We start from the raw sequence: 23,630 nt of genomic DNA, 5'->3' as shown, positions 1-23,630 counted from the left end.
GTGTCTCTCGGTGCTGTCGTGACTGCCTTTGTCTGCCCACAGGAGCGGCAGCTGGAGGACGACCTCAATGTCATCATCTTCTCTGATCATGGAATGACTGACATTTTCTGGATGGATAAAGTGATTGAGCTGAATAAATACATCAACCTGAATGACCTGCAGCAAGCAAAGGACCGAGGGCCCGTTGTAAGCCTTTGGCCCGCGCCTGGGAAATATTCTGAGGCAAGAAGCACCAAGAAGGGGGGACAAGCGTGGGTGGACGGGCGAGGGAGGGGAGCATGTCCCCATTCGCCACCACTTTGTGCCTGATCTTTGCCCTGTAGCTTTAATGCTGAAATGCAGAGCAGCGTCAGGAGGCAGATGACCTGCCTCGCCGCTCTCTTGCCCGGTGACCTTCGTGGAGTTGTTCGTCTTCCTGTCTCTGTTTTCTCTTCTGTGGAACAGGCATGCTGGTATCTACCACACTGAATTTTAGTGGAAACTAAATGAGATAAGTGCTCACCATGTTAAGCGCTTAGCCCTTTTCGGGCTATTTTATTGTTGGCTGAAATGCAGCACTTCTCAGGCAAATCTGGGGAATATCAGATGCATATACAAAATGCTCTTTCTCTGGAAGAAAGCCAGCAGTCTGATCTGTTTTCATCAGCAAGTCTGAGATAAGAAGGTGATGAATGAACAGAGGCTGAGGCTGTGTGTGCTGTGATCAGCTCCTTATCTCAGGAGCCACACTGCTCGGGTTCAAATCCTAGCTCTGTCATCAACTGGTAACTGGGCAGTTGCCTAACTGGGCCCCTCTGCTGCTTCTCTGTCCATGCATGTGGTGATGTCATCATCGTAGCTTCCCTCCTGGGCTGCAATAAAGCTCATAGACGCATACTGGGCCCACTGCAAGGATGACATATGTGTCACTTCTTATGATTACCACCAATGAAGGGGGACGTTCCCAGATGTGGGACAAAGTTCACTTCCCCCAGTCATTGCCCTCAGCACCCTGAGATCACTAGGCCTCTACTTACCCTTCTCTCCAAACAATAATTATAACTGGCAGAACTCGGTGAGCCACCCTGAAAAAATGAGAAGGAACAAATGGCACCTTTGGTTGACTGCTTTGCCCCATGTTGCATCGTCACCCTAGTACAGACTTTGGGGCTTCTACTCCCTCCCAGAGAAAACTGTCTGGACCAGGAATTGAGTCTCTCCTTCAGGATGGCTGCCAGTGGAGGTGCCAACCACAGGGGTGCCAGGAATAGGCCTTGGGTGTCCCTGGTGCCTCCACCCCTCCTCACAGCGGTAATCCCAATTGGTTCTGGTATTGATGGAACACTGGGGTGGGCTAGGCTTTCTTCTCTTTGGCCCATAGAGAAAGATTCTCCTCCCAACCTTACCCACTCTCGTAAGAGCCTAAGGTCTATCTGCGTTAGGGTTGAGGAACATAGTTGCCAAAAATGCCACCCCGCCCCATTCCCATGGTGGATGCCCTTTTTTCTCAGACTCCAGGGTCAGGAAGTGGAGGTACTGAAAGCATGACACAATGCCCCTCATTAACTCCCTAAATATGAAATTGGGAAGACTATTTTACACTTTGGTATGTCCCATAGCAAATGGCTTCTCGCAAAGAAGTTCCGTTTTCCTGGCAAGGAAGATCACCCGCATCTCCAACCTGGCACTTAGGGACGTGCCATTTCCAGAGCGCTCGAGCATCAGCAGCTGATGAGCTCGGAAGCGCTTCTCCCAGCGTGGTGTTTCAGGCAGGCAGTTGCAAGACGCTGAAAGCAGTTGGTAGATTATTCAAAAGTGCGGCCTGTGTTTGGGTGACAGTTCATCATGTGACGGACACAACAGTTCGTGAGACCTGCTATGTGTCATCAGATTTTTCCCTTATCCAAAAGCTTTCTGCAAATACACCCTACTTCCGTTAAGAACTATGGGTTGTCTTAAGTAAGAAATCATAACTCCTGGGGCATCAAAAAACCTCTATGAAACAGTCTAAAGACTATTTTCAGAGTTAAGTGGATAAACTCAATTTTATAGTCAGTCCTAGCCAAGAAGAGTTGCTGGCTAAAGGCTAGCAAGTCAACATCAGCCAGTTGATCTTAATTTTAGCCATAAGCATATAAGCTGCTGCTAAATATTGGAAATGTGCAGAGTTTACATCCTCATCATGAAACTAGCAGTATAATTAGTGGCAAACAATTAGTACTTTTAAGATTAAAGTGTAATTAGGACATGCTCTAGGTCAAGTCAAAGAACAAGTTCTCTCTCTTAGATTTCGGTGGTATTTAACATCAGACAGACCAACTTCTCATTTGCCCTTTAATTTTACATTAGCATTTAGAAATGAATAAATTTTTGTAATTTGTTCACTAATCATCGAGTAGATACCAAAAAATTATTATAAAATATGTGTAATGTGTAAAGGATAATGCTGTAACAGCACCTTATATTCAAAAATATTTAAGAACTAGGACATTATCATTACCTGTGGTAGCTCCTGTGTGCCCTTGTCAAACCCTATCACCTCTGCAGCCCCCTCAGAGGAAATCACTGTCCTAAATTTTGAGTTATCATTTCCCTCATTCTCTTTATAATTTCATCATATAGGGTCTTTACTATTGTAGTTATTCAAATTTTATGTAACAGGAAAAATCTTGTCTGTATTCTTCTTCACATTATCATTACCTGTGGTAGCTCCTGTGTGCCCTTGTCAAACCCTATCACCTCTGCAGCCCCCTCAGAGGAAATCACTGTCCTAAATTTTGAGTTATCATTTCCCTCATTCTCTTTATAATTTCATCATATAGGGTCTTTACTATTGTAGTTATTCAAATTTTATGTAACAGGAAAAATCTTGTCTGTATTCTTCTTCAACTTGCTTTTTTTTTTTTTGGTCTCAAACTGAAATCCCTGAGATTCTTTCAAGTGTTCTGTGTAGTTCTGTGTAGCTATGTTTCATTCCTCTTCTTTGCTGTATAATATCCTACTGCCAAAGTACACCATGATTCCCCTATCCCTTCCACTGTTGCTGGGCATCGGGCTGTTCTAGTTTGCAGTATGTATTCCTCTACAGGTCTACAGATGCACATGTAGTCTCACTATATCCTTAGGGGTTTACTTGTTAGGTCATGGGACATGTGGGTCTTTATCTAGGGGGTTCCTAGGTAAAGCCTCCTTGTTTTGAGACATATGAAAGTTTCTCATTTTTATGTAGTCAAATCTGTCAGGTGTTTTGATAGATTTTGTTTCTTCGGTCTTATAAAATCCTCCCTTTCCTCTAGGCTCAAAAAATATTCACATACATTTAAGAAAGAGAATGCAAAACTGACCATTCTTGGTTCTCTTTGCAGATATATAACAAACTGAGAACAGTGGAACATATGACTGTCTACGAGAAAGAAGCCATACCAAGCAGGTTCTATTACAAGAAAGGGAAATTCGTCTCTCCTTTGACCTTAGTGGCCGATGAAGGATGGTTCATAACTGAGGTAATTATAAAATATGTGACAATTTATTTATTAGAAAAAGTCTATCAAACAGCCAAAGATAAATATTTACTCAGGTTTTATACTTTAAAGATTTTGTTTTCATATAAGTGTCATTTATGGCATTGTTTCCTTCTTTGGAGAATCAAGAGGCTTGGTCAGGTGACTTTTAGACACACACTGTAGATTTGGACCCAGAATCACAGCTTACACTGCATGGTTCCAGACTCGCTGGATTTTAACAAACCGGCCTTAACTCAGCTACCCAGGCTTACAATGTAACATATTCAGTTTAAAGTGAAACAGTGACTGTGGACCAAAGCAGTTGCTTCAGGGCAGTGAAAAGCAAGGAGATGCTCGGCTTTGCTTTCACCTTTGAGAGAACCGTTCCACAAATAAAGCTCCACAGATCCAGGTCCCCCGTTTGCCAACTCGATTTTACAGAGGAGATTATCTTGCATTTCGGGTCCAAAGCTCAGTTGCCTCATGCTTGAATGACGTCAGCGGCCTCCTACTTATGTGTCTGGACTCCAAGCTCACCAGTCTCTCAGATCAGCTTCTGATATTGGGCCAGCGTGGGAAGGCCCTGCCCGTCAGGGGAATCACGGTCACACTCCATCTAAAATCAGTTCCTGAAGAGAGCATGGTTTATCTTACACATGAGTTTGAAGATGGGTTGCAAATAAATCATGCTACTGACAAAAGAGAGCGGCAGATGTTGGCACATGAGAGGCACTGATCGAGGCCACTGAAGTAGAAGGCCTAAGACTGGTATTCAATCTGCTAAAGAGAGGTAGGGTCTTGATCAACAAAAATACTGATCAGGCAAATAAGTGGAAGTTTAGAGACTGAGATGTGGAAAAATAGGGGTTCCCTGGCATAAATCCAGTCATTTAGGAGGACCGAGTGGTTCTTGCAGGCTCTCAGACAAAGAGAAGCACCTGGTCACCAAGGAAACAAAGCAGATCAGGTCAGAAGTGTCAGCTGTACTGTCCTGAGGCCAGGCTGGGCCCTTCTACAGACTCAGCTTCCTAGACCATGTGATTTTAAGTCTCCCTCGGCCCTAACCCTCTCTCATCTGAGAACCAAAGTGCTTCACTTCGCTTGATCACACTGAAGTTCACCTGCTGTGAGATTATTCTAGGCTCTCAGCACTTGCATTTATAGTGGTTTTCTCAGGGCTTTGCACATGCAGCCAAGTGGGCCACCTGGATAGGTGCTTCTCAAACTTTATTCCATAAAGCTAACTTTCCAAGTCACACAAAAGGGCTTACGCTTGAAATGTTTTCAATTTAGAAATTCTGTTGGAATCGCTTTGAATTTTTAAAAGCAAATGGACAACAAAGGTTAATTCATAGTTCGCTGTGCCTCATTTCTTAGCATGACTATGTGTATCTATCATTTACTCTCCTGTATTTAGATGAAATCAACCGCACTGAGAGTCTAGCTCACAGTAGGGAAGGAGACTATAAGAATGTAGAGGAGATTTGGGGTAATTTACCAAAAAACAGGCTTAGGTAGGCAGAATGGCAAAGCCAGATGGCATCATGAAGACACTGGTCAACTAATGAAGTGCCAACGGGGAGAACCTGAACTCCTCCAGTAGGGTGGGACAGGCACCAGTGAAACCACTCCAGCCAAAAGTGCTCTCAGAGAAGGTTCGGTCTGGAAGGTAGCAGACACATTATCTTGCACTAGCACATCCAGCAAGAAGACACACGTTTTTCCAATGAGTGATTAACACAATGAGTGATTGACACCCAAGGGTATCACCTAAGATGTTATTGTTTATAGTCATAGGCCACTGGAATAAATGTGGTTTAAATAATAAAGATTTATTATCTCACATAACCAGAAGTCTGGAAGTAGGCAGTTCCATGGTTGGTTTGACGATATCATCAATTCAGCAAGAAGACACACGTTTTTCCAATGAGTGATTAACACAATGAGTGATTGACACCCAAGGGTATCAGCTAAGATGTTATTGTTTATAGTGATAGGCCACTGGAATAAATGTGGTTTAAATAATAAAGATTTATTATCTCACATAACCAGAAGTCTGGAAGTAGGCAGTTCCATGGTTCGTTTGACGATATCATCAACTCAATGTTATCAAGGCCCTCAGTGAGCTCTTCTGTAATTCTGTTGGCTTTTTCTTCAGGGTCACCCAATGGCTACTGCAGCTCCAAGCATCACCTCCGGCAAATGAGTGGAAGTTTAGAGACTGAGATGCGGCCCTGAGTGAGCTCTTCTGTAATTCTTTTGGCTTTTTCTTCAGGGTCACACAATGGCTACTGCAGCTCCAAGCATCACCTTCCTTTAGTCATCCTAAAGCAGGAAAGAAGGGATGTGGCTTACTCTTATATAACCTCTTACTTTCATTAGGGAGCAAAGTCTATATCGCAGAATCAGAGGCAGATACAGGTTTTGTCAGACTCTGACAATAAAATTTGGGAGTGGGGTGTCTCTCTTTAAGAAAAAAACACATAATCATTAATATAAAAATTTACGTGCAGAGACCTGTAAGAAACCTATGCGAGTGAGAAGCCCTGATGCTTAAGCTCCTTTAACTACACTGTAAATCTGCTTCTGCCCAGAACCCAAAAGCAAATTTCCCCTTCGTTATCATCAGTCAACTCACCCATGTGGCTAGAAAATTCCTGCCTTGGATCCACTTTGGGGTACTGTGCTGAAGTGCGGACCAGCGGGCCACACTCACAAGATGACAGTGATACAGGGGCTGGGGATTAGGCAGACTAGGTCCTTGAAACTTAGAATAGCAAAGAAAGGAGGTGGGAGGAGAGCAAGGACAAAGTGTGCCAACTCCAACATTCTGATAGTGGGGGCACCCTCAGAAAGCCCAGTGACAACTCTGGTCTTGTCTTCCCTGCTCCTGGCTCTGCACCCTCTTCTGTATCCCAAAATACCCTTCACTCTGCCGAGGGTCCAAGTACCTGCTCCCTTGCTGGAAACTGGCAAATTCCAGTGTCTTCTGAGGGTGAAGCCATATGGCAACTGCATGTTATATTTTATATATAATATCATATATCATGCTACTTTTGTATGTATCACACGAATACACACACACATACATATATTTGTTTGCATAGATCAGAACTAGGACTACCTGTTATTTCATTGTACGGTTTAAGGAGGAAGGAGAAGCCACAAGAACAAAAAGAAAGAATGCCTAACTATTGACAATCACTTGGACAGCTTTTTAAAAATATATAATTATTTCAAAAAAGAGATTTAAGTAATTTTTAAAATACTTGAAGCAGAAATTTTTTAAAAAAAAGAAATCAGAAGATATATAAGATGTGAAAAAAATAAGATTAGTTCTGAAAGATTAGTGTTAACCCACGAAATATAGTGACTATCAATGTTATCTCGCAGCTTTAATTGCTGATAATGGATATTATAAAACTAATCTTCATTTATCATGCCTGGCTCATTAGAAACTTGAGAATGACTTTTCCCCCATAGTGTCAGTGAAATAAACACAAGTTATTATCTTTTCCAGATAACAAATCTATCAAAAATATTTCTTCTTAAAATTTTGGTCAACAATATTATGAAGTAACAGCTATCTTGAATTAAATACTTCCTAGTTACTATCTCTAATTCTAGTCTTGAAAATAACACACGACAACATAAAATGGAACACAAATATGATTCTGAACTTCCTAGCAGCCAACTCGAAAAGGACAATCAATGATATTAATGTAACTTATGATGTCCATAACATACCATCGCAAATGTTTCTCTGAAAAATCATGGTTGTCCCTGAATCCCGAGATAAATTTAGGTATCTTACAGTCACTCCTTTTTATACCTTAGTTCCATAGACTGAATACTTTCATCATTTTACTCCTATCTCTGAAATTATGTATTTTTATTTTTAAGACTCAAATGTGAAAATGATAATTTCTGATTCTACTTTGATATAACATTGAGATTACATTAATTCGTCTTCTAAAAAATCCTAAAAATGAGCGCCCTTTCTCACCATCTTAGACTTTTTTCTTTTACATCTTTCTGTTCTTTATTATACTCCCTTGACTGGAGAGAATTGAAAACTCCATCCTATAGCCTCTGTGCCTGGGCTATTAATCTCCCACATTCCATTTGCAAAATCTCCCAACATGGTAAAAGAAGACCCTACATCCTAGTGCACAGCACACGTGTTGCTAGTCCTGTGCTGGATTATATTTTGCATCAACAATAGCGCAAAATTCTCAGAGATGCAAGTGTCTTCTCTGGGTCTGGGTTTGGATGGCAGAAGAGTCTTTTTTCTGGTTTAGCCATGAACAAGAAAACGGTTGAGTAAGGACAAATCGATGCTGATTGGGGGCCAATAAAATAGAATCCCATCTCTCCTTCCTTTCTCTCTTCAGCTGCTATCACATAAACGAGCACGATTTTACTTCCTTGGCAAAAATACCATTCCCATATAAAAACCAACTTTTTGCCACCAGTTAAAGTTTTGCAGACTCTAAGGCAGCCAGCTGCTCTAACAGGAAGACTTAACTGAGTTAGTTTTTTTATTTTTCTTTTAATGGTTGCTTAGAGAACCGTCCCTGAAAAAGATAGAGATAGAGAAACAGATTTAATTTGTTACCTGGAACTGCACGTTTAATCCGGTGTGACCACCGATGTTGCCTCGTAAAAACAGCTCATTGCACAGTGGCTCCCTGCAGTTTGCTTCTGCTCCACATTCTTTAACGTACAGACTGGATTTCCAAGCACTGTTGGTGCTTTCCTGGCCTCCTCTCCTGCAAGTGCAGAAATCTGAAGGTGCTCATGTTACCAGAGGACTCAACACGAAGACATGAAAAAACCCAGCCTTCTGCACAGGTCAAGCCCTAGCCCATCACACCTGCCAAGAAGGAAATAAGGCTTCCTAACTCATGCTGCCGCCTCCTCTGTCTCCCTAAGATTTAGCCACTGTCCTCTGGAAACCTTCCCATTGCTTGTCCTTGCTGAGGAATAAGGGTCACACTCTTCACTTGAGCGTTTGAGCCTCAAACAAGCTGGCCCCGCTCTCCCAGCCCACAAGATTTCCCAGCAGTACGGTTCACTCACCCATGCTCTACACCCATCCCTCCCCCAGAGGGCGCTTGGAGTGGGGCTGGGGCAGACTGGTTGTCACAATGTCTAGAGTGTTCCAAGGGGCCTCAGGAAGCAGGTCCAGCAACACTGAATGTCCTTGGCATATGGGATAGTCAAGAACAGCACAGCAAACTACAGAGTGGAGAAATACGGCGGGTCATTCCCGCCAAACTCAAGAATACTCTTCTATCCTCCACCTTAAAATCCATGTACTATCTAAATTATCAACTGCTACATTCAACAAATACTCGATGAGTGCCTCCTCCATATAACCCAGCAAAATTTGAACTTCAATTAGAGTAAGGAGCCGCTGGGAGCTCCTGCCTTCATGGAGCTTGCAGCCTAGGGAAGGAGTCAAATATTAAATAAACATGCAGGTCGTATAAACCAATAAAGGTGCAATTACAAATTGTGCTAAGTATGATGATGAGAAAAGAATATTCTGGAAGAGGCTGTCTGGGAGGAGAGGGAATCCACTGCAGATGAGGGGGCAGAAGGTCTCTCTGAGAAAGTGACCTCGAGGCTGAAACCTGAAGAATGAGAGGTCATTGAACAGGCAGAGAGAGAGGGGTCACTTTCCAGGCCAAGGGATGCTTGCAGAATCTGAAGTGGGAGAGACAGAGCTTAGAGAATTAGAGGCACCGACAGAATGGACCAAGTGGCTGATTGTGGGGAGTGAGGAGAGGGAAAGTGAGGTGGATGAGGCTGCCCAGGTGAGTGGACCGGGTCATGGGAAAGACAGTATTTTATCTTAAATGCAATGGAAAACCACAGAGAATTTTAGCAGGGGAGCATCAGGATCCATAATCCTCAGCGTGATATAACTCACCACCCACAAATGAAGCAGAGTTGAGGAACTGAGGATGTGAGCAGTTTCTCCAAAGTTCTTACATTTCTTATTCACTCACTAAATACAGAGACTATCAGTGTTATTTCCTACGCCTTTAATTAATAATAATGAGTACTGTAAAAATAATGTTCATTTATCATGGATCGTTAGAAGCTTAAGAATGAGCCCTTTTCTACCACCCCCTAAAAGTTTCAATGACACGTGCATCAAGCTATTTTACATTTTGTAGATAATAAATATATCAAGAAAATTTTTTTTCAGAACTATGGCCAACAATAACAACAGCAGTAATAGCTATCTTGAATTAAATATCTCTTGGTTACTATCTCTGCATTGTGGATATCGTATTTCGATTTACTGAGTTAACTGAGGCTCAGAGTTTTAAGTGTCTTGCCTAACGTTACAAAGCTAGGACTGACAAAGCCAGGAATTGAACCCAGATAAAACCAGTAAGCCCACAGTCCATCCAGTTCTCCACAGATTTTCCAAATCTTTCATCAAAATGTTCAATGTATTCCTAATTTCATGTTTTGGAGTTACAGACTCACCCTTCTGGTTCCCAGATAAGTCTCAGCTTCTTCACACCAGCAGAAACAGAAGTTCTAAAACTGTCATTTATTTTTTTTCCTTGCTGATGTCAAACTGCATAAACCTCTAGACTAGCTCAGCTGTTCACTTCACTTCCTTTTTCTCTTCTTAACCCCTGGCTCTGTCCTTCCCTATTGCCAACATGGGTGATTTGCACATACACGAACCAGATTTGTCATGCTTGTGAAAATGATTTTTGTAGTGCAAGACAGAAATGCTAGGAATTAGGTGGTTGGGGAGAGGTAACTGCTCTCCCAGCATGCTTCATGCTCTCCGCCCCCAAGCCTACACCCTACAGTTTCAGAGACACCAATCATCCTAATAAATAGTCATACTTCTGCTTAGGGTGCATCTCCTTCTTGACTCCCAGCTGTCCTTTAAGCCCAACTCAAATTCCACCTCTTCCATGAAACACCCAACTCCTCCCTAATTTCCTCCATCTTGGAATTTTCATAAAACCGTGAATCGCTCCCCTGGGTGCTATGTTTGTTTACTTTTGTACTCTTCCTTCTTAGTGTGGAAGCTCCTTGAGGTCAAATCTGAGGCATCTTAATCTTCATTTTCCTCCATAAAAACTAGTATATGGCCGAGGCTCAGAATATGTGTGTGGAATAAGAATTGTTTATTAATAAATATGGAGACAGTTAATTATTGGTTTGACAGGTTATTCACTTTGTAGGTTTGTAAATCAGTAACGAAGTAAACAGAGGAAAGCTAAGTTGGGACCATAACTTTGGATAATTATTAGTAGCCCTAGAAGAGATTTCTACAGAGAAAAGGTGTTGAAACCACTAATGGAAATTATCCTAACTTCTGTTAGCCCATGGTTGGAGCCCAAAAGCAGGATACATGAGCCCTCTCTAGTCCCCTCAGCTTCACGGGTTAATTCCTGTGGCCTCTCCTAGAGTGTCGACCTCACGCCACCATGCTCAAAAAGGTAGCCACCATGCTCAGAATCTGGTGAAATATTGTGAAACATGGCATTTCATTGCTAATCTTCTAGACTCTTGTTTGAGGAGAGAGAAATGCAACCAATTCGGGCCCATGCTTCTAAAGGAGGGAATATTTGTCTTCGGAGGAAAGATTTATTTTGAAAACTGGCAATGGATATGAAATGCCAGGCTCAATTCTAAGGCCTGTGGATGAATGACAGTTAGGCCTGGACCCAAAATATTTGGGGAAATCAAGACAATCTGGGAACCGTGGCTCCTGAGTTTTCGTGGCAGCTGGAGTGGAGCTGTCCAGGCCTGGCTGACTGGGCTTCAGGAAGCCGGGCGTCGAGTGCTGGAAGCTGCTTGCTTCCTGGCCGTGATTAGGGCCGTCTGCGAAGGCCGTGTGAGAGCACATGCATACCCTCCTCGCCCTTGGCGCACTTCAGGAAACAAGATCCTGGAGGGAAAAAAGAGAGAAAAAGAAACCCCATCCTCTCTGCGCTCTCCTCCAATACTTCTCTCTATTCCAAGGACCTCCGTTTCTCCTGATCCCCGCTGGTTTTGCAGTCTGGCGTTTTTCATTTCAAGGATTAGGCAATGTGTGGCAGTGGGCTTTCCCGGGTCAGACTGGGGCCTGAGGCCTGTGCGATTAAATTCTGTTTTGAAAAGAGGCAGCTTCTAAGGCAGAGAAAGAGAAACTGTTAGAGGGACATCGCTTTTCCGTGGCATGTGGCAAACACACATCTTAAGGTTTATAACCGCCTGTCCCACAGGGCTCCGAGGAGTCATGTCAAAAGGAAGCCTCTCTGGAGGAGAATTTAAAATAGCAATGCCACAGAATCTAAGAAACAGGGGTTTGTAATAGAAACCGTAGTTCAACCTTAACCCTAGCAGCAAAGCCACCAGAGCCAACCCAACTGCTGTCACTTCCACAAGAGTTTTAATTGAAGCCCCCCCAACCCGACTTGCATGTTATTGCGTGTCCCTTTCAGCCTGAGATGACGTCAGAAGTTTATTGCATTTTGGGGAGCTGGGAGGTTCCAGTTATAATCGTGTCCTAGGAGAATAAAGTAGACTTAATGTTTATTAGACCGCTCACGCATCTAGATAGGTGTTCAGGTTTTATTGATTTTAATCTGACCAGGTTTCAGTTGTGTTTCTCAGTGGCCTGAAGATCTGGTGAGATGCCTCATCAAAGGAGGGAGGGAGAAACTTGGGGTCTCTGCCTCCACTTCCCAGGAAGAACTGTACTATTAGTGGTTGAAAGAAGGGGTGATAGTCAAAGTGTTTAATAAACAAGACCCCACGGGCACCGGCCAATGAGACTGGATGCCTGCCGAAAAAGCCAATAGGGCTCACTGGTTCCTGCCTTGGAAAGCAGCCTGTGTGGTCCTAAAACACAAACTCAGCATAGTAGTGCAGTGTAAACACAAAGTGGCCTCAGGAAAGGATGAATCATCATTTAACATGGCACATGAAAGATGCCAGGTAATGCCTTCCAGGGGCTTCAAGGCCTGACGATGCATCCCAGTCACCTGGGTTGGGGGAGGGAATAAATTAAAAAGATAGATTCCCACCTCACCTTGACCTACTGAATGCCAGTACCCAAAAGTGGGGCCCGGGATAAGCTCAAGGCAATCTCTGCATGGCCAGATTGGGATGCAGCAGTGTAAACAGCGGGTGCTCTGTGTTTTGAGGTGGTTGTACCTGCCATGGACTCCATGGGGTGACCTGGAGTGGAAGTCACCCAGACAGAACAGGAGAAAGCAGAAGAGGTCCCCAGCAGCTCCTCAGGCCAGAGAAGGAATCAACAAAGGACAGATGAATTTGCACATCCTCAGCTGCCCCGTGAGAAGTCATTTCGGGGTGCAGGGCAAGAGCTGGAGTCCAGATGTCCCAGCAGCTGGTGGCCCTCCTGGCTCCTTAGGAGTATTTTTCTCTGTGGCTTAGCAACCATTTTCTGATCTACATTGAGGGGGAAATCAGAAAGAATGGGCGAGAAATAGATGTGCTAATGTATTTCGAAAACACAACAATAAAAAACAAGTACCCTGAGAAATTGCCAAAGAAAGTACCTTGGCCATGTGCAAACAATCATGAGTACAGATGTGAAGCTCCTTCCTGCTCCTCTGTGTCCTTCCAACCCTCCTTCCTCCGTTACCTTCACTCCCAGCCCTATCCCGTTTCTGTCTCTATCCCCAGACATCTCAGCGCTCAGCGCCATAAAAGATCCTAAAATGGTAAATTCAAAGAGAAGCATCCAGGCAAGTGTTGAAAAAATCATTAACTAGTTTGCTGATTTGGAAGTAAACAGTGGATGTTACTTTTTTTTTTTTTTTTTTTAACGCTGAATGTGATGAAGACAAAGACCTGGTTTAGAAACTATAACTCTTATTTCATAGACATTTCCCTGGCTTCTCAAATTCAAGAGAGTTTATGATGGGCCTTTTCAGGGTCAGCTGGTAGTAGCGTGCGGACACCAAGGTATAACGCAGGCACTGACTGAAGTGAAAAAACAAAAGCCTATAAACATCATAACTCAACCGTTTCTCATAGTGTTTCTTTGTGTGGAGCCATTTTGGGTTCCTTCTCGTTAGAAGTGATTAACTAGTTCAGTGGCTCATCAAGGAGGGTCCTGGCACTGCTCCCCACCCATGTGCAGGGCAGAGGGTTCCGGAAGGCCCTGGATGTGCTGAGCGAATTAGGCTTGGTGAGGATTTTATTTAAATTCCCAAGAGAGCGTTCCTTGTAGAGTCATCAGCTTGTCCTTGTTTGCCTAGGACTGTCCCGGTTTTAAAACTAAAAGTCTCACCTCCCTGGAACCCCTTCCGTCCAGGCGGTCTGGGACAGTCGATCACCCTATTTGATTGGCACAACCTCAGGTAGGCACCTGAGAGCAGAAAATTCACAGTTCCTCTCACTCTTGCCAACAAGCTCACTCTAATGGCTGCTTTCTTCGGATGTTTTTCTCGTATGAGGTCATACCAGGCCTCCTTGCCTCTCAAGGCCTTCTCTGTGTCAGACCTTCTCCACTAACAAAATTCCCAAGGGTCCCGTTACTAGGGGACCTCGGTACCCAACCACCCTTTTTTTTAGAGATTCCTATGTGGCCTCTGTGGCTCTCCATGGCTACATGCACTCATCCATACCCACCCCCGCCACACCACACACACACACACACACACCACCACATACCATGCACACACACACGCACACACACCGTATCACATAACACACACATACACACACACACGTACCACACACCCACACACACACATGCACACACACCACACCACATAACACACACACACACAGCCCCATCCCCACTGACCATGATTCTTCCCACAGGGCTCCTCCTCCTTCTTCTCAAGTCCAAGGCCTCCTCAGTGCTTAAACCTACCTCACTGATCCAGACACAGGATGCCCACTCCTGGTCCTGGCTTGCTCAGGAAACACACAGGGAAGCTAGAACCTCTTTTCTTTCCTCACTAAATATGAGGACTTCTAGGTGAAGGAACTGCTCTCCTCATCTGTAGCCCCACCACTAGAAATCTTAGCAGAGCAACTGGCAGATTCCAAGCTCAGTACCTGTACGCTGAGCTGAATAAATAGCCTCGTAAATCATTGCCTCCTCCCACGTGCTGGACCTTGCTTGGGTCTCCTCTCACCAATGAAAGACACCCCATTCTTTCACTGCCTTCAAAGAGTGGCGTCCCTCCTTTTTATTAGTGGGAAACCACCCTTTGCAGGCAGGTCTCTTATCTGGGACTTCCACTGATGTTGTGGAAGGACCCAGTGTTTCCTGCAGCTTATATAAATTGGCTGCCCACCCTACAATGGGTTCAACTTTTTTAGTGACCTAAACTTAGGGGTGTTCCCCTCCTCCCTCTCTAAACACACACACACACACACACACACACACACACACACACACACACACCCTACTCCTCTATCCATGCCTAGGGCACCTCCCTAGGATGTCACTAGGTGGCACTATGTGGCAGTCCCTAGACCTGATATGGTCAAGATGGGGTCAGGCTCCTCAACCAGGAGCTTCAGGATCTGCTGCCTGGGATTCTTGCTCTGAGGGCTGAGAGGCCTGTGACCCACACTTCATCAGTACCACCTCATATGTAAGAACGTGGGAGGATAATGTGGGGTACGGTATGAAGATGGTGAAAGCTACTAGGTAGGAAAGGAAGAGGAAGAAAATCATTCAATGCGTCATTTTGAAATTAAGGCTGTATATGTAATTCCATTCAATCACTTAGACAAAATGATTAGCTTCTCATATAGCCAGCCAGCCATTTTATTATTATTATTTTTAAAATCAATCAGAACAATTGTTTCACTAGAGCAGCTTGTCACTTGAATAAAAACTAGTGGATTTACCTATGATCAGACAGATCCCCAATTACTTTCAGGGCTGAGATTTTCATTGCTGTATGCTATATTTGTGGAATTCGGAGTGGAATTTTTAAATCAGGTAATCGGTCTTGGTCTCCTTTTCACCTGTCCCTATGTCATGGGGTACATATGTCTACGGGGTTCGTAATTTAGTGAAGTCGTTAAGAACAAAATGTCCTACCTAGTGCTTCAGGAATCACTGCTTCGTAGACTGTGAGAGAGGAAGCGACACAGTAAATGAGCTGACGAAGCTAAATCGGGATGTGCTGTGATCGTCGCCACAGACAGATAAAGAACAACACAGTATAACAAGCTGGAAATGGCAATAAGTTAATAAAAACATTCCCATGGAAAAATACGAGCTACAGCTGGAGAAGGAGGGACAAGGGATGATGGAAATTCAGGAAACGAGAGTCAATGAAATAGTGCAATTTGGAAAGCAGAAATGCCAAGGAGCGATTTATGGGGTGAGACTCTAGATGGGTGTGCAACGCGATATGACAGCTAAACAAGCAAAGGAGAGCTCAACCATCACTGCCTCGCCGCATATGACCGGAGCGCCTTGCCCCATAACCAGTACACCTGGTGACCATCCGCAGTCATTTAGCGACCACCTATTGTTTGGCAGGTATTTAGCATAGTCACGTCCTCCTCCAAAAACTCTGCGAGGCAGGTATTGTCACGCTCAGTAAGGAAACAGAAGCTCAAGGAAGCTAAGTAGCTTGCCCAGGATTACAGAGCTGGAAGGTGGCAAAGTGGATTTAACCCCACGCCAATCCAATTCCAAAATCTCTTCTCTGTACTTTGTAACTGACCACCACTCAGTGAGGAGGCAAGGGGCAGGGGGACACCCCACTGTCCAGGGCTAGAAGGAGCACTGCAATGACCTCTGGCCGCAGGTCGTAAAAGGTGCACAAGGACCAGGAGACAGAGTACCTGGGTTTCAATCCCAGCCCTAACTCTCAACAGCTGTGTGACTTTAAGAGTGTCAGTTAACCTCTCTGTGCCTGTGTTTCTTCAGCTACAGAGTGGGGAAAATAATATGATCCACACTGGGATGCCGTGACGATTAAGTGAATGTCAGTGTTGGCTCTTAGTGAACTGTATGGCGCACTAACTACACTGGACTATTACAAGTCTTGTGGGGCAACCTGAGAGCTGCTGGCACGTTAGCTGTTTTGATTCTGGTCATTCATCACTATCAGTCATTTCTACCTCCTGCATTTGAAATACTTGTTATATTAAACCCTGCTTAGGAAGAACATTATTGGAATACCAGGAATGAATGGTTAGTCTGAAGGACTCAGGCGTGGCCAACTGGCTAGAGCCGCCTCAGGATTCATAAGACCTTTAAGCCTTTTGGCTCACAAGTGAGCACCTGCAGTCAAAGAAAATTTAGTTCTGAAAGAAAGAAGGGTGACAGGGAAGTGATGGTTCTGGAACTCACCCCAAATGAAGGACGGCTGAAGGAAATGAAGAATTACAGGGCCTAAATTCCAGGAGCATGAGTGCCCGTCTTCGAACATTCGACCAAACGGAGAGGAGACGACTGTTTATTCTGAGCCACTCCTGAGGGTGGAGCTAGAAGAGAGGTGGGATGGGGCGTAAAGAGCATCCGGCTGGTTGTGAGTGGACCGCCTCTGGGTTTCAAAGACTCTGCTAGAAAAATGAGGTGATTAGATTAGACGCTGCGTTTTCCAACAATTCTCTGACGGCAATTGGGTTTCCTACCATTCAATTCGATTCTAACACTAACAACCCGGAGTTAGAGCAGCCCCCACATATTAAGGGGTTCGGTCTCACAAGATTGCCCCACTTCAGATGCCAGCCGTAAGTCCCGGGTCCCCAGCTTATCCACACTTGTGTTTGACTTGGCTACAAATTTGAGGGTTCTCACAATCCCCTTCAGGTTTGATAGTTCACCGGAATGAATCAGAGAACGCAGAAAGGTGCTATACTTATGGTTACAGTTTTATTATAAGGGATTCAGCTCAGGACAGCCAAATGGAGGACATACATGGGGTGAGGGGCACAGCACCCACGTTCTCCTTGGGTGCACCCGGCCGGCACATCAGCATTTTCATTAGTTCAGGAGCTCTCTGGCCGCTTTGTTCCAGGGTCTTATACACGGTTTCATTGTGCAGGCACAAGTGATTGAATCATTGGCCACGTGACTGAACTCAACCTTAGAGGTCAGAGATGAGGTTGAAATTTCTAACCCTCTAATCAGGTGGTTGGTTTTTCCAGTCACCAGTCTCTGTCCTGAAGCTATCTAGTCTCTGCCACCTTAACCCCAAAAGTCATCTACTGGCACAAACTCAGGTGTGGAAGAAAGGGGCTCCTTATGAATAACAAAAAGCATGCCTATCACTCAGGAAATTCCAAGGGTTTTAAGAGCTCTGTGCCAGGAACCTGGGAGAAAGGCCAAATATATTTTTCATTATACCACAGAAACACTTTATGTTCCTTTCTGTCGCTAACATGCTATATTTAGTGGTTCTAAAACTGATTATGAGGTACAGTTCAGCTCAATGTAAGAAAATACCTTCATAACTAGAGCCCTTTGGCAAATTAATGGGCTCGCTACAAAGGTCTGAGCTACCTAACGTAGGAAGTGATCAAGGCTGGATGACCCCAATGTTGAGAAGGGGTCCCCACATTGGGTGATGGTGTGGACCAGATGCTCACTGATCACTATTGTTGTGACACAGTGAGATGTAATTGTCTTGCTTGGTTTCAGAATCGAGAGATGCTTCCATATTGGATGAACAGCACTGGCAAGAGGGAAGGCTGGCAGCGTGGGTGGCATGGATATGACAACGAGCTCATGGATATGAGGGGCATCTTCTTGGCCTTTGGACCTGGTAGGTGGGGAAATGACCAAATTCTCTTAGTCATCCATTCCCAAGGAAGTGTCTCCATGGGCTTACGGCGCTAGTAAAGGCTGGCGTGATTTTTTTATGAACCCTCTTTATGAGCAAAGCTGAGCAAACCCAGCCGGTCTCCATGAGACATTTTTGCTGGCTTGCTTTCAAATGCTTCTTGGGTTTGGCAAATGTGGCCAAATAGTTTTCCTTGTAAATTTTAAATCTTGAGTGCAACGAAGAAAATGTATTCCACATGTTCATGATTCATTTTTTACTTAATTCATCAAAATGTTATTTCACAGCTATCTGATGTCCAGGAAAGCTTATCAGGCACCAAGTTGCTGACAGCTGTGAGTCTCAAAATTGACGTGACTGCTTCACGGGGTCTGACTCTCCCACAATTCTTCCCTGTCTAGAGCACCCACCTCTGTGGAGGTCATTTGGCTTAGGACCCGGTCAGAAGCAGGGATGTGCTCAAGGGCAAGCTAGGAAATGACCGGGAGACTGACTTTGAGAATGAGCCAGAATGACTAGGGATGCCTCGGACGGAAGCAAATTTACTGTGCCTTCCTTGACCAAACAACTTCCTAAGGCTGGAAGAGAGGTGGGGTAAAGAGGGCGTGTTTGGTCATTGGCTTTCATGGATTGAGCACTGTAAATTCACATTTTGGGAAAGTTTATCAAACACTCTGAATATCATAGTATTACCTAAACATCCTCTTCTTTCAAAAAAAAAAAAAAAAACGGGATGAAAAGCATTCGGTAGCCGTCATCCATCAGTGACTGGCCAATACGCTGCTCTTCTTTCATACGGTGAAAGAAGAGCAGCGTATCCGCCCTCCCTGTTAAATATAATAAGCTTACCTTCATATCCGCATTTCTGGATGTTTATCAAATCATAAATTAGAGATTATACCTAGACGCCCTGTTCTTCTCAATGCAGCAAGACGAAGACAAGTCAACCCGCCTGCCGTGAGCCACTCAACTTACCACCAAGCAGCTGCCGAGAGCCATGAGGTGTCTGTTTCTGTGCCCTCCGTGGCGGCCTCGGGAAACCTCGGCTTAGGGAATATTTTGGTCCAATTGTGATTCAAGTTCCCAATCCTGAAGGAAGCGTCAGAACCAGTAGCTGCAAGCATTTATAAAGCCCTGACTGGGTTTAGGACGTTGGCCAGAGGCAGAGTGCAGAGGATGCCCAACATGTTGCCATCAACCAATAATAGTTACCAGTGCTCCCTGATGGCTGAGCCAGGTCAGATCTGCGAAGCTCAAAGCTAAACGAATTAGTGATGGTGCCCTGAGGACTTCGTTGAGGTCAACTGCTAGATTAGGTTGGAGACATTCCAGGGCCACGGCCTTTAGATGGGAGACCATCAGATAGCTGGGCTTTCATTCAAAAGCATCACCTCCTCTGTCCCCAGAGAGAGAAAAGATCGTGAATACAAAACAGTTGTCAGTTGAAGGAGTGTTTATGAGCAAGTGTCGTAGGCATATTTTAAAGTAGAAGCAAATCGAGCCTCAAACCAAAATGTTTAAAAGAATTACCCGAAGCTGCATTAGCTTAGAGCTAAATTCAGTGGGGAGAATTTGTCCATTAACAAAGGCCTCCATCACATGCTCCTTTAAAACTAAAAGCCTAAGTCTTTTATAGACAGAAAGACGACCCCTGATGAAAATGGACTGGGCTAATTGCAAAAATGTTTCCAGGCAGATACAGCCTTGAGAGCCTCCCGCGAACCATCACGTTTCTGGCTCCAATTCTCATGAAAGATTGAACAGCTTTACACACTAGCTGTTTACTCAGAAGAAAATTTAAGAGCGAGGCCATTCATAGCTATCTAGCTGCACTTCGAGATAAAGGTACATCCCTCCTGATTAATTGTATGTGCTTCTCGCTTAGGGAGGAAGCTGGGCATCATTATGGCTGCCCACATATAGTTTTAGAAGTCAGTCAGACTGGTCCAGCTAAGAGAAAAGGAAATCATTCTGGAAAATAGCCTCTCTCTGGTTAATCCCAGTTTCTAATTTGAACAACCTAATCTTGCCCCGGAGAACTCCACACTCCCGATAAGGCAGCGGGAGTGTGATTCAGTGAGCTGCCTGTGAGCCAGCAAGCCTCACTCAGGGAGCAGCCCAAGGTGGCCAGGCACCGCGTGAGCCTGCAGAACCTTCTCGCTTGAAGAAAAACAGTTTTAATATCCACAAAATTTAAACCCATGGGAATAACTTGGATTCCCAATCCAGGTTCAAAATGCCATCCTGAGCTAGTGGAGCTTGGCTGGGTCCTCCCAAATTGGATCAGATACTGTTTTGCTATCCAGGAATTTTCTAGAAGCTCTCAGTCCAGCCTGGATCCTGCCTGCATGGGGCCCAAAGTCCCAGCCCTGCCGAAGAAGAAGCCATAACCCAGATGAAATGAGAAAGAAAACCCAATTCTCCTTCCTGCTTACGTGCACAGGCTTTGGTTTTAACTTTCAAAGTAAAAAGATGGTCTTCTCCAATACTTTTGTCTGTAGAGCTCAATATTCTTGCCAAGTGTTAAAGAAGAGGGTATTTGAAAGGCTGGGGAAGGATATCTTGGGTTTACCTTTGTCTGCCACCCACACACGCCTCCCCTTGACACACGTGACAGGGACAAGGCTACTGTGTGATGAGCGGTATGATCGTCACATTCCAGGTCCATGGCTGGTGAGAAGGAGAGGGAGGACTCACTTCCCTGTCACAGGAGCAACATCTCCATTCATTTCTCCGGTTGCAGCTAATCGTCTCTGGGGAAGAACAACCACCATCTGTATCTAAGTATACGATTTGCCTTGACATTAAGAAGAGGTGGCATCCTGGGCCAGTTCCCACATTTTCTTCTCCAGGGAGGTTCGGGATGTTTTTAAAATTATTTTCACACTGAGGTGATGCTGACCTTTATCCGCCCTGCCCCAAAAGTAAAGTGAACCTGGCAGAGAATTTATGGATGATTATTTTCAATCCAGTTTGCCTTAGCTGGACATTTATTCTACACGTTTGCTAATAGTACTAGCTACCATTTAATGAGCATATACAACGTGCTTGGAGCTATGATTTAGATACTGTTTTACTGCCCGTTTCCTAACATTACCCGCTTGACATGGCTGCAGTTTGTTGTAGAGCTGATGAGCCTCTTTATTCTGGATTCCTCTTAAATGCTTCAAAGTGAGCAAAACTCATCATTTGCCCTGGATCTAACATAGTCTGTGGCAGTTTTCCATATACAACTTTTTCCCCGTATTTTATAATTTCAGAGTTGACACAGATCAGAATTTGGTGTTGGCACTTCTGGATCATGTTGCCTTTGGTTTCTGTTTGCTTTTTAAATAAAGTATATGTGACCATTTTAGCAAAACAATTAAAAAGATTATTTTCTAAGATAGAAAACATGGCTTTATAGCCCCCAAACTTCCTATTTCCTTTAAAAATCTTAGATGGACTGAAGCATATTCACAGGCCTTTATTGAAGGATAAAATCTCCCTCTTGAATTCAACCTCAGTGTAGCGTGGGGTATTTTGTTGGAAGCTCTGGTTTGGGACCTAAAAGTGAAACTGCTTATGTACATGACTAAACTCTTACATTCACTCTTAAACAAACCAGCGCTTTGCGGTCAGCATCTAATTTGCCTCCAGTGGAGAAGGAGAAGGTGCACTCTTGATTGAAGTCTCCCTTCTGCCCTTCACACGCCTATGTCACTGCCAGAGTCTGGTGCAGCCTCTGGGTAGAAGCACAAATCTCTACTCCATTAGACCTCCCAGAGCCTTCCCTTGTTCTGTAACTCCAACACCTGTTCACTAAGTTAACAGTTGGCTAAGTTATTTTATCTGCCAGTGAAAGTTTCCCAGGGAATGGTTAATTGACCTTCCAAATGGATTTAGAAAAGCATTGCTGTTGCTCCAAGTTGGCCTGCACAGGGGAAACTGGACAGTTCCACATTCCATCAAGCCTGGGACCTCTAGTGTGGCAGAAAAAATGGAGAAACGTTCTTGAGTTTATGTGGGGCCTCTGCAGTGGAAACTGGCACCCTGGCTAACCAGCCCCTGCTAGACAGGCACTCTGGAAGATAAGTGTACTGTGAAATTGGGTTTGGGGGAGCACGGCAAGGCAGTCACACGTCTGTGACCAGCCTGCTCTCCAATACTCTGCAGAAATGAGCAGCTTCAGGTGGCCCTTCCGCCTCTGCAGGAAAGCTCTGCTGTCACAAGGGAGCACAGTTATACACAGGACAGTGTGTCTGCTGATTTGTCTTTTAAAGAAACTCATCTCCATGAGCCACAGAAAGTGACTTTGTTTCATCACATGCAGCTTTCCAGATACTCCTCCGTGTTCACAATCACTTGGCCACACCCCATGGACAGAGCTGAATTTTCAGTTCCAAAGTTGCCTGAAATCCTGAGCGTCATTCCTCCACAGTGTGGCTCAGCCCCTCTCTGCCTGATGAGTGACTGTGACAACTTCTTTGCTTGCCTTTCCCTTTCAGATTTCAAATCCAACTTCAGAGCCGCTCCGATCCGATCCGTGGACGTCTACAACGTCATGTGCAACGTGGCAGGCATCGCCCCTCTGCCCAATAACGGGTCCTGGTCCAGGGTGATGTGCATGCTGAAGGGCCAGGCCGGCTCCGCTCTGTCGGTCCCGCCCAGCGGCTGTGTACTGGCCTTGATTCTCCTCTTGCTGTTTCACTAGCTGCTCCTTTGTTGTCCCAAACACTCAGCCAAGCGACCTCCGCAGTGGAAAGGTTTTCATTTTCTATTTGGATAATAGTTTTATTAACACAGTCAAGGCCACAGAAATTATAAATATATTATTCTTGGATGATTCCATACAGAAAATCCCTGCTTCTTAAAAAAAAAAAAAAGACAGAAAATCCAAACTTTATTTTTTCTGGAGGTAAGGAAAATCTTGCTTTTCATTTGTTTGACTGTATGTCATTTTCTCCTTTCTTTTCATGTAGTAACTTGAATGAACTGTCTGAGCAGGGGCTTGCCCTGCAGCAAACCGCCTTTGAGTGGATATTGCATGGTCGTCCTGGGCCCTGCTCTGCCCCGCTTTGCACAGAGCAAGCCCTTGTCTGTGCCTTGTCCACACCCAGGAGCCGCCCTCGGGATCTATGGCCACAGACCTGTACTACTCTTTTCACCCCAGAAAAAGGAGGTTCCACATGATAGCAGTAACTGCCATCTCTGACCCAGATCATGGAGTTTTTTCATTTTATATAAAGTCCCAGAAAGGGTGTATCTTAGCTTGAGTCACTAATCACAATCACTGAGGATTGGAGAACTCAGAATAAGGTGATAGACATGGTTCCCCGCAATCTCTAAATGCACAGAAATGTCTCCCTGGCCTTGAGGAGTAGAAAAGCTTACAATGCAG

General features: G+C 44.6%; 1 protein-coding gene across 1 annotated transcript in view; it reads left to right on the top strand.

Annotated features, from left to right (window-relative positions):
* The window catches only part of ENPP6 (ectonucleotide pyrophosphatase/phosphodiesterase 6), a 91,865-nt gene extending 68,761 nt beyond the window's left edge, over positions 1-23,104 (top strand). The window contains exons 5-8 of the mRNA XM_006916368.1: positions 43-222; positions 3,345-3,482; positions 18,109-18,232; positions 22,738-23,104. Coding sequence (XP_006916430.1) covers positions 43-222; positions 3,345-3,482; positions 18,109-18,232; positions 22,738-22,943 — 648 coding nt within the window. The 3' untranslated portion in view covers positions 22,944-23,104. The remainder of the gene's footprint in view (positions 1-42; positions 223-3,344; positions 3,483-18,108; positions 18,233-22,737) is intronic.
* Positions 23,105-23,630: the final 526 nt, after the last annotated feature.

This window comes from Pteropus alecto, unplaced genomic scaffold, assembly GCF_000325575.1.
Source record: "Pteropus alecto unplaced genomic scaffold, ASM32557v1 scaffold24, whole genome shotgun sequence".
NCBI classification, from domain to species: domain Eukaryota; kingdom Metazoa; phylum Chordata; class Mammalia; order Chiroptera; family Pteropodidae; genus Pteropus; species Pteropus alecto.
Note: the sequence above shows the minus strand (reverse complement) of the source record. Positions and strands in the feature narration are given on the sequence as shown.